General features: G+C 52.6%; 1 protein-coding gene across 1 annotated transcript in view; it reads right to left on the bottom strand.

Moving 5' to 3' along the window:
- Positions 1 to 2,162: 2,162 nt before the first annotated feature.
- The window catches only part of Trabd2b (TraB domain containing 2B), a 202,692-nt gene continuing 193,549 nt past the window's right edge, over positions 2,163 to 11,305 (bottom strand). Inside the window, exons 6-7 of the mRNA XM_006986617.4 lie at positions 10,066 to 10,335; positions 2,163 to 2,627 (exon numbers count right to left, since the gene is read on the bottom strand). Coding sequence (XP_006986679.1) covers positions 2,423 to 2,627; positions 10,066 to 10,335 — 475 coding nt within the window. The 3' untranslated portion in view covers positions 2,163 to 2,422. The remainder of the gene's footprint in view (positions 2,628 to 10,065; positions 10,336 to 11,305) is intronic.

Genomic DNA, 11,305 nt, shown 5'->3' with positions numbered 1-11,305 from the left:
CTATGTATCCCAGGCTGGCTCAAACTTATGATGCTCTTGCCTCAGTCTCCCAAGAAGAGTCATTACAGACATGTGCTCCTAGGCATGGCACATTGTCTTTCTTTAAAAACTTTAAAGTGGGGCTGAGGAAGAGAGTTTGGAACACCTCTTCACTTCTAATCTTCCTTAAGAAGGGATCTGGAAAGACAGTGGCCTGACATCGGGGCTGGGACAGCAGTAGCCCAGGATGGCCCCACTGGTCCCATCTTGATGGTGACTCTTCTGGGCCCAGGAGGGTAGGTATAATTCAGCCTGTATGTGTAACCCTGGCACTGTGCTTTCACAGTGATTACATGCTGCATTAATTCACCATTTTGGCCCCACGCCTGGCACAGGTCTGGGCACACAGTCAGGTGCTTGGACTGTTTCCCCAAATGCTTCATCTTTAATTAACCTCAAGCTTGATCTCCATACATCTCATGCCATACTCTGCCCCAAACAGGGGAATCTGGCCTGTGTGTTTCCAATTCCTTTACACTTATCTCATCCCAATAGCGCTCTGCACGATCCGTTTGATGTCTAACTTCTGAGCCTGCTTTAAAAGTCAGCTAAGCCCCTTCCCGCTCAGCAATAGGAAGTCACATTTTTTTGCCAAGGATAAACTGACTCCAGTCCTGGTTGAGGTCAAGTTCAGTTTACAGTGTGGTGCCCATGGGGCTGGCGGGACCCTGTGAAGCAGAGTTCTAGAATCCTGCCAGGTCTCAGGCTAAAACCTGTCCACTGGGGCAGAGCTGGAAAGAATTCTGATGCCTGCCAGGATGCCTGTGGGACCCCTGACTACCCAATGAATTGCCCAGAATCCTGCCATCTCAGAAGGGAGAAGTCTGCCAACCTTAGCATGGCAGTGATGCAGCCAACCAGGCGCCATCAAGCCTGCCAGGGAAACCCATGTGCAGTGAGGTGAGAGAACAGGACTGGAGTCAACATGCCTGGCCCAGCTATGCCACTTTGGAGAAGTCTCTCCTCTTTCTGGACTGTAGTATTACTCTTACTGTTATTGACAGGTGAGGGGTCTTTCCTGCTGCCAGGATCCAGGACTCCTTAAATAATGAATGAGCTACAAGGCCAGCTTTGAGCCATGGGCTGAAATTCAGCCCACATTGGCCTACTGTGTCCCCAGTCAACTCCCTGCCTGCCCACTACCATCCTGCTAGAAACCCCTGGCTGCAGGAACCAGCAGAGGGAGCTGGTGAAACAGCCTCCTTGCCTGCCATGGGAAGCCTGGGAGGGTTCCAGTTTGGGAGATCTGCCTCCCCTGGCACTTCTCCAGACAGGAATAGGGGCAGAACACAGTCCATGAGACAAGGATAGTTTTTCTATCACACTGATTTGGGGCGAGGGAGTAAACCTTGCGTGGATCCTTCACCTTCTTTTGGGGGTTCAGTGTCATCATTGAAACGGGGTCATCATATCTCACAGCACTAGTGTGAGGATCTACGAAGAAGGGAGAGTGCAGAGAGCCTACCCTGTGGCAGGCTTCTGGCCCATGGCCCTCTTTACCATCGTTATTCCAATAACTGGTGGCTCCTGAACTCCATCACCCCTAAAACTGCCTGTGCCCACTCCTGTCCTTCTGCCCAGCTCCCTTCACGCAGCTATGGTTTTACCAGCCTCTCTTAAATGGAAGCTGGACCAGTGCTACTGGATCATAAATCACCCACTTGCTTTGTGACTTTGGGTAAACCCCATTCACTTTTGGGTCTCAGTATAGCTATCTGACCACGGGACTGGGTTCACCTGCCTCAGTACCAATCTCCTACTTTGATGGAAAACCTCACCAGGAGCTCCGGAGGGCCAGTCCACAGACACTCAGGACTTCAAAATAGCAGCATTTTTTTTTTTAAATTGTCCCTCCAGGGCCCCCCGCACACATCCAGGGATGGGGAGGATGGTTGGCCACCATGCCTCTGGCTATGAAAATCAGCTTCACAAGAGCTGGGGCTGCCTTTCTGCCTGCCCTCAGAGGCACCTACAGTGGGAGAAGCCAAGCCTGACTAGGAAGCTTGGGGCCAATTCAAAGCCACAGTCCACACAGGTCACAGAGGTCAAGGGAACCTGGGCTCCTTCCCTGGGTTGGTGTTGGGGCTAATTCAGGGACTATAACATAGGCTACATAAAAATAGTTTTTATCGATAGAATAAATACATTTTCTCTTTTAATATGGACACATATTTTACAAAAGAGCCCCATAGCACTATGGGAAATTAAGACCTTCTACAAAAAAGAAGATGTAATTTGGATGCAATAAAGCTCTGGTGTTTTTAAGGTCCCTGTCCTGTGTGAACTGCCTTGAGGTGTCAGCACCCTCTGAGGTGGTGTCAGATGGCGGGCATGGTCACAGACTCCTGTGGCTTCTCTGGCTTCTCTGCAGGGGTGGTCAAGGTCAGGATGGCCCAAGGGTGTGTAGCAGGAAGGGGGCGACGATGGTGGCAGCGATGGCAGGGGGGAGGCCCCGTGTGGGCGCTGAGTCGCTGGTAGGCCCCGCAATGTCCTGCTGCCGGAGTTGGTGTGCGGGCTTGACAAAGGGCTTGGTGGTCCCGGAGCTGGGAGTAGGCTGGAGGGGCAGCGGGGGCGGCGAGACAGTGGTGCTGGAGGGAGGAAACAGTATCGGTCAGCAGCCTCCTCCCGGGAAGAGAGCTTGGGGTTCTGCTCTCTCTTTACCAGGTATCTTAGGGAAGAGGAAAAGTCCAGAACCCCCCAGCCAGCTCAGCTGACCTCCAAAGACAGGCTGGGCCCTACCTGTGACCAATCATGAGGGTAGGTCCCAGGCAGAAACGATTGCAAAGTTGAGGAGGAGATAGCTCTGAGGTTCCCAGAGTTCCACCTGTCTACAGGTGTTCTGGCCCCTTGTTGTTCCTTCCAAGGTCTTTGAAGGTGGCAGCACACACACACACACACACACACACACACACACACACACACACACACACACACACACACACTTTAATTTTCACATCATCCTATCTGCCTTGGTTGGAGCTTGCCCCATGCCAGCTGTTCAAACAAGATTTCCATCGTCACAGTAAGCCTTCAGAATGGGTATTACCACCCCCTTTCAGCAACGGGGGGACCTCGAGGACACTACCTGGTAGCTGGGTTCTGGGGCAAAGCAGGTTTGTACACCCACGGGGAGGAGAGGAAAGACTGTTGTCTCTCTCAGAGGAGGCAGGCATGGTGCTCCTAGAGTGTGTATGAAAACGGGGCTGAGCCAGGGGGTAGCACGTTTTTGCTCACAGAACCCAGTGGGCTTTGTTTCTTGCCATGCTGGCCTTCAACCACATGGGGCTTGTCACGATCTCACTATACGGGGCTGCTTTACCCTCTGCCTCATCCCTGTCACATCCACTGCCTTGCTGTTACTGTCTCACTCACCTCTAGAGACTTGGCCCGGCACCTTGAAGAGCGAAGGCTCACATAAAACACTCTCCACTTCCCACTAACCTCACCATCATCGTGGGACATATGTTATATGAGGGTTGAAGAAGAGGTTTCTACTGAGGAGTCTTAGAACAGTGCCTGGCCCTGGGAGGTGTGGGAAGGCTTGTTTTCTGTTTTGTTTTTTAAATTGATCCACAGCCAATCACTAGACAGAGCTCCAGGAGAGAGGAGGGATTCTATGAGCAAGTGCATCAGGATCATGATGGGGAAACATGCAGGTACGACCAAACCAAACTAGTGGGAACTCATGCAAGTTGGATCATTGGCTGTGGAGCCTGCATGGGACTGGTCTAGGCCCTCTGCATGGTGAGACAATTGTGTAGCTTGATCTGCCTGGGAGGCCCCCTGGTGGTAGGATCAGAATCCATCCCTGGTGCATGAGGGGGCTTTTTGGAGCCCACTGCCTATGATGGGACACCTCGTGCAGCCTTGAGGAAGGGGAAGGGTTTGGACTTGCCTCTACTGGATGTGCCTCCCCATGGGAGGCCTTCTCTTCTTGTGGGTGGGAATGGGGGGTGGGTTGGGAGGGGAGGCTGGGGCTGGGGGTGGGGTGGGAGGAATCTTCGATTGGTGTGTAAAATGAATGAAAAAAATTTCTTAATAAAAAAAATCATTAATATTTTTGTGTCTCTGCCTCTTCCACTAATAACATCTTTCATTTGCAATGTACTTCTGAGTACAGGCAGTCACCATGCTCAGTGCAATACCTGTGCCACATTACTGTTTCTGTTGAGCTTGAAGGAGATGAGGATTCTTAACTAGATGAGCTGCGCTGGGGCCATCTGCTTCTGTAGCATGAACTGTGAGCCTTAGTGTTTCCTGGTAAGACCTTGGACACTGATGTGCTGGTTCCAGGGTCAGACTGAGGCCTTGCTGGCTGTAGCCCCTGGAGGGGATTAATGCCCGTGCCTAGTAGAGGTCATTACCTCATCCTCTACCCTCCTCCTCTTGTCTAATGAAAAAGAAAACTGCAAGTAACACACACACACACACACACACACACACACACACACACACACACACACACACACACCATAAAAGTCCATGCCTAGCTGCTGCTGTGTGTCCCATCCTGGGTAGTTGGGAGGCTCTGAGGGTTAGCTTCAGGGCAGCAGGCTAGGTGCCCTGTGAGGTGGCTGGAGCCAGGGCCCAGGCTGTCCTTGGGGGGCAAGACCAAATGGGAATTACGTCTCACAAGGCACCTATAGGCATTTTCTTTCACACTTTGAAAAATAAAGATGAAAACTCTCCCTTGGAGCCCAAGTGGGGTTTTTATTGCTTGGAAAGAGTCCCAGGAAAATGAAATGGGACTGGGGGGTGGGGATGAGCCCCTCTGAACACAACCTCCCCCCTTCCTTCCTAGCTTACTCAGCTCACAAAGTTGGTCCCCAGTCCAGGTCCCCACCCCCTCCCAGGCTCATGCTGGGGAAAATTGTCTCATGGCACAACGGTCTAGAGGCCAAACCAAACACACGGCACATTCCCAGGCTCTGCAGATGGCTGGCACTGGGGGCTAAGTCTGCCCTGAGCAGACAGGACCCCAAGTGTGAGAAGGCCCCTCTGGCTGACTGGAAGACAGAGCTCTGTGCAAGTCTGGGTTACCTCCTTGGCTTGATCTGTAAATGTGGGCCAATACTGTTTTCTAGGCCTCAGCTTCCTGCTCTATACAGAGAAAGGGCAAGAATGGAGTTAGGGACTTTGAACTGCTTCCCAGCAGTAAAAGCCGGAAGTAAGATCACAGGCAGAAATCCAAGGGCAAGTATAGACAAGTGAGGCTAGTTGCCCGGCACTGTCAGTTGCCACCCCTTCCTGGAGGTTCCCTGGAGCAAGGATAAAATCTGGCACTAGAGGTCTGGAAGAGCCCTCCAGGACTCAGTCCTGGGCATCACTGACATTAATTTTCTTGCTAATATGAGGAGCTGGTGGCTAACTAGGAGGCACAAATGTACTTTTTGCTCTTTGAAAACCAAAGACGAACCCCCCCCCTTGCCAAAGCCTAGAGTTTTTTATTGCTTGAGTGGAGTCTCAGAGAAGTGATGGGGGGGAGGTGGTTGGTGAAGAGGACCAGCCTCTAGTTACTTCCTTAGAGACCCTCAGAGAGATGCAGGGGGCACCAGCCTTGGAGAATGCAGGGCCTGGATGACAGGATCCTCTAGGTCATCACTGCAGGAGAACTTGTGATTTTTAATTGGATTTTGGCCGCTTTGGGCCAAGAAGTCAGATGTAGGCAAAGACCCAACTTGCTCAGCTTGCCTGCTGCTTTCCCCTGCCTCCACCCGGTACCTGGAGCCTATCAGCTTTCACATCTTGTGCCATGATTCCTTCCCTGGGAATGCCTTTACTCTCCCCTCAACCTTGCAGACTGTGGGGTAACTGTCTGATGCATTCTAATCGCTTCATAGTGGGCCAGAGGTGGAAGGAACTTTCCATCCTGAGATGGAAAATGGGCCCCTAGATGGGAATTGCCAGGGCCTTGTAGAGCTGAGGCTCCAGAGCCTTTTTGGTGACACTCTCTTGGGAGCCATATGTCACTGTCTACCACCAGCACTAATCCACAGTAACGGGTGACTGGTGTGTGTCCAACATGTCTTTGCGAAATTGGGGGTGGTGTTCCACAGCTCCCACCCATTGGCTCACTGATGGCTTTACGTCTAAGACACACTGAAGGTCTCAAGAAAGAAGCACCTTGCTAGGGAGACTGATCCCAAGACACCCCGGACCAGAGACTCTGGAAGTAACATTAGCAGCAGCCACTTCAGGGTCGCTGAGGGGCTGATGTTGGCTTTACTGGCATCTCCTTACTGTCAAAGCCCTGTGGGGTGGGACTGCAACACTACTCTGTCTGATTCTTTCAGTGGTTTTTTTTTTTCTCTTTTTTGATGACTGAATGACTTCATTTTCCAACCCTCATGGGGCACCACCCACTTCAGGGGGTGGGGTTCTGGCCTGGCAAGGACACTTTAGCTACCCTGGACTACCCCACATTGTGAGGAATGAGGGGAATATCTTGAGCAGGACAAGCAGCAGACAGGAGGTGTGCAGATCCCTTCTGTACTGTGTTCCCTCCCATCGCTGAGGGCTTTGACATGTGCACCATGTATGTCCTGACCTTGCCTAGTGGCACTCACCAAGTCTGCTACATACTGATGCTCACCTCTGGGCCAGGCTTTGGCCAATGCCCAGCAGCTGGAAGGTATTCTCTTCTCTAGACCTGCGCATCCTCAACGTGCTTCCAACCCAGATGTGCCAGTCACTGTGCCTCCATCTGTCTCCCTCTTACACACACACACACACACACACACACACACACACACACACACACACACACACACACACACACCTGTGTGCTTGCAGACTTGGGGACACGGAGAATGAGAGCTGGCATAGCCTCCAGAAACCAGCCAAGGCCCTAATGGAGCAGGAATCACTTTAGGATTGCCGCAGGCCCATGTTTTATGGGAATGGTCTCTGTCCTGGCTTGCCCTGGTCACACCTTTCCATGCTGTCTCCATCTGTGCTCAGAGGTAAGGGATTCCTGAGAATGCTCCGCTGCCATGCATCCGTCTGTGGACACGCTCGGCCCTTTCCACGGGTCCCCATAAATCATCCTGCCACAGGCCGCTGCTACTCTAAACTTCCTCCACTCTGTTTACATCTCGGGGTAATGAGGGGCGAAGGGAGGCCAGCCTGCTCCAGGTGGTGTCCCAGCCAGGCACTCACAGCCTGCACCCCTGGTTCCCTTCTCCTCAGACTCGAGCATACAGTCAAAGACCCTTCCCACCTAGTGAGGCCTCGGGTGACCTGTGGCCGTCCAAACCAGACCTGTGCCCAGGATTCCCCAGCCTAGAAACAAAGGCAGAGAAATGTAGTGTGGGCAATGGTGCCAAGAAAAGGGCTCCCATAGGTGGCTAGGGCAGATAGGAGAGCTCAGCCAGGTGAGGATGGGAAGAGCACTTCAGTGGTGAGTGTGGCGAATATGAACCTGAAGAGTTGGAGGACAGTTCTGTGTCTCCATCTCTCAGCAAAATCACTGATCTGGATGACTCTGATTCCTTCCCTGTGAAACAGGCCTGCTTCCTGTGACTCTGTATAGGACTATGAAGTGATGGATGTAAGTGCCCGGCACAGTGGGGGCTTCACAAAGGCCCGCTTGCATGCCACCCTAAGCAGAGAGAAGCAATAGCATGGGGGGGGGGAGACAGCCCAGGGTGGCCCATAACCTAGAGAGGATCCAGTGGAGGTGGAAGGCGGAAAAGAAGGGGAGAACCCTGAGGCAGGCAAGACCAGAGACCAGAAGACCCTCAGGGGCCCTGGTGTAGGAGTGTAGATGGAAGACGGGCAATCAGAGGTGGAAGTGGAGAGCCAGCTCCAGCTGGATTTCAGAGCAAAGTGAGAAGTGGAATAAAACAAATCTCTTTGTCAGAAGGGCTTCAGATGAGCTCCACTCTTGTCCTCTGCTCCTTCTCAGAAAACTGGAGACTTGGGGAGTCTGGGAAGGTGGAATGGGTCCTTTGCACATGGGAGGGAGCCTGTGCCCTGTACTTGGACTTCCCAGGGAGTACAGGGCCCGCTTTCTCAAGAAGCAACGAGGAACTTTTAAGAACTGCTCTTTGGTGGAACATTCTCTTCCAACCTGAGCAGAGGGAGGTGCATCAGCCAACCCCAGTTTTACCTGCTGGGGTGGAGAAGGGTTTCCCTCTGCCAAAGAAAAGCTGCCTTCTTCCCCTGAAGCCAGGGCCTGCATTCCAGATCCTCTTTTTACAAAAAGGAAACTGTCTGGTGTCGTTTGTCTGCCTTTCCCTTTCAGACACAGGTAGGGACTGCGGGCTCATTACCAGAGCTGACAGCCTAGCCTCCTGTTAGTTACCCCATGAGTTAAGAGTCCTCAATTGACCAGGACTGTGAGTGACCAGACTATTCAGAGCTCCTAGTAGACTGCTGGTAGCCTGTAAGCTTGCCCACACCTGAAAGATGCAGCTTTTTAAAACTCTAGACTCTTGCACCCAGTTAGGCAGAGTAGCCCATGCTGGGCACCCAGTCTTAGTGTGTCTCGCCAATAAAGCTACAGTGATGCCTCTGTGGTGGCATCTGACTCTCCGCAGAAGTACATTCTCCAGTAGCCCACAGGAGGCGCTGTGGCACCAACACCTAAAGGCTCAGAGGCTTTGATGCCTACCCATTAGAAGTCTTTTCATGATAGTGCATGCCATGCTCTTTGTGATGAGGCCTGGACTACATCAATCTCTTGTCACTAGCTCAGTCACCTGGCCGTAGAAGAGCCAGGAAGTGGAAGGTACTGGTTGGTCAGCTTCTGGGTCCCTGGGTGGCCCGGGACAGGCTCTCTGGCTCCATATCTTGGTTCATATTCATGAATACACAGTTGGGCCAGAACTCCCTAGAGCTGCTTGGAACCTCCTGGAGCACACACCCCAGGCCTCTTCCCTCTGACTCTCAGGCGTGAGGTCTGTGTGGGGCTGAAGATTTACTTACTTAACAAGTACCCAAGGTGATTCTGTCCAGGATGCTGAGGAAAATTCTGGATGACAATAAGATCCGGACTGGAACTCTGGGTTCTGAGGTTCCACTGCCTAAACATCAGATCCAGGAATGGGCTACCACAGTGGGGGAGGACTCCGGTCCATTCCTGAGACATTCCTTAGTGACACTATTCACTATATGTAGGGATTTCTGCCACGCAGCTGACTCAGGGAAATTGCTCTGGAGAGGAACTGAGTGAGGGGTGTTAGACAGAATCTTGGAGCAACAGGAGCTTTGGCGACAGGCTGAGGCAAGAGGTGTCGGCGGCAGGAGGAGCATATGGGAGGAGGGTGGGAGAGTGCCAGAACCTTAGGCTGTGTCCTGTACCTGCCTGTTTACAGAAAGGCTCTCAGTGACACTCTGGACCCACAGCATCCCTCGCCTGGTGTCCCTTTCTCTCACGGGGTAGGGGCCCCTCAGAGTGTCTGTGCTCTGGTGTCACTGCTCACACATCCCAGCACAGAAATCTGACACTTCACGGCATATCCATCCGGCCATGTTTGCTCCTGCTTTTATCCCCATCCATGGGACAAACGGATCAGAGGCAGGCCAGGCACGGTAGACTTCTGTTCGTGGCGCCGGAGGATGCTTCCACGTCTTCCTTTCAATTTTACTAATTAACCGAGTAATTACTGGCTGTCCTGGGGATTGAGGCCAGGGCCTTGTGCATACCAGGCAGGAACTCTATCATGATGCGACATCCTCACACTTCTACTTTTTATTTGGAGACAGATTCTTACTAATTGCCCAGGCTGGCCTCGAACTTGTTATCCTCCGGTGTCAGCGTTTCAGGCCCCATGCCACTTTTAAACTGCAGAGAATTCTACTTGCTGCTATGCCGAGAATAAACCTCCAAAGTCAGATGTGTACATGTTTGATGCGCCCCAGAAGGTACCCCTGGAGATCCTCAAGAGTCCGGGAAGACTGCCTCTAAGCTTCCCCTCTGACCCCTCTGTCCCTGCTTGCTCAGAGCAGGGTCTGCGGCAGTGCCCTAGGCCCCAAGGAAGGCTGACAACTAGCTCCTAGGCAGCCTGTCCCTTCCCAGCTCACCTGTCCTCGATGCGGACCCAGAGGTCGTTGAACTGCCTCGGCCGCTGGTGTTTGTTCAGCCTCTTGCGCCACTTCTGGCGCCCGAACTCCTCCAGCTGGCTAAGGCTGTCGGGGAGCAGGAGGTGTGGGGACAGGACTGGATCTTCCTCCTCAGGAGGGCTGGTGGGGGTTGCTGAGGTTGCTTCTGGGACAGCAGCAGCTGGGGTTGCTGGGGCTGGACTGGCCGCAGAGGTGCCCTCCGGAGAGGGAGCTGGGCTCCCAGTAGCAGGACTGCAGGGTGGAAGAGAATGTGAGCATGCCATATGTGCAATGAGGTGGGGGGGATGCAGAGGGAATGTCATCGAGGAAAGGGAACCGGCCCTGCTAGGGCAGGCTGGAGGGACCCAGGGCAAGCACTGTCTGTTAGAGTGGGAGATACAACATGGATTCACTCTTTCATCTTCTAGTCCACGAACTCCCTGCAGCCAGCACTTCCTAGAAATTAAGTATCAGCAGTGACCCAAACAGATGCCCCCGCTGCAGTTCATACCCCACAGTGGGAGACAAACACACAGGATATCACGTGGCCACACTGCTGAGGAGGAGAACATGAGCATATGGTGGAGACAGGTGTGGGAGCATAGGGATGGACAAGGAGGTCTATGCTTATTATTTCATTTTGATCAAGGTTTCATCAGCAGTACCCCTGGCGGAGGAACTCTAGGTGAGTTACCTAACTTTGCTGTGCCTCAGTCTCCTATAACATGGGGGTATGATGGTCCTGTACCTTCCCGGGGACATGGTGAGTTTATAGGTAAACACAGGTGAAGGGCTTAGAATGGTGCCTGGCAGTGGCAGGCAGCCCAGGCCACTGAGTAGCTTATGATGGTCAAGCTGTTTGTGTGCATTGGATGTCTATGGTTCATCTTTTGAATGGAGGCAGGATAGGGATGCCACTGGAGCTCAACCTGAAGACTGATACATACAGTCCACATCCCACTTGGTAACACATGGCCCAGACTGCTGGATGGGTAGCGCTTGGAAAGGGGATGGAAGAACATTGCTACCCGCTTCGTCAGGATGGTATGCACAATGCCTGATACCTACAAAACCTCTCTGACGCAGGTCACCAAGCAAAAGGACCTGACTGTGCAGGCCCTCAAGGGTCATTTAGTTATGTTTGTGGAATTCGTGCTCAAAGTAGGGGTATGCCTCTCAGCCTGCAGACACTCTCTCTTTTATTCTTTGCCTTCTGTCCCTC

Source organism: Peromyscus maniculatus, chromosome 2, assembly GCF_049852395.1.
Source record: "Peromyscus maniculatus bairdii isolate BWxNUB_F1_BW_parent chromosome 2, HU_Pman_BW_mat_3.1, whole genome shotgun sequence".
In the NCBI taxonomy this organism is placed as follows: domain Eukaryota; kingdom Metazoa; phylum Chordata; class Mammalia; order Rodentia; family Cricetidae; genus Peromyscus; species Peromyscus maniculatus.
Note: the sequence above shows the minus strand (reverse complement) of the source record. Positions and strands in the feature narration are given on the sequence as shown.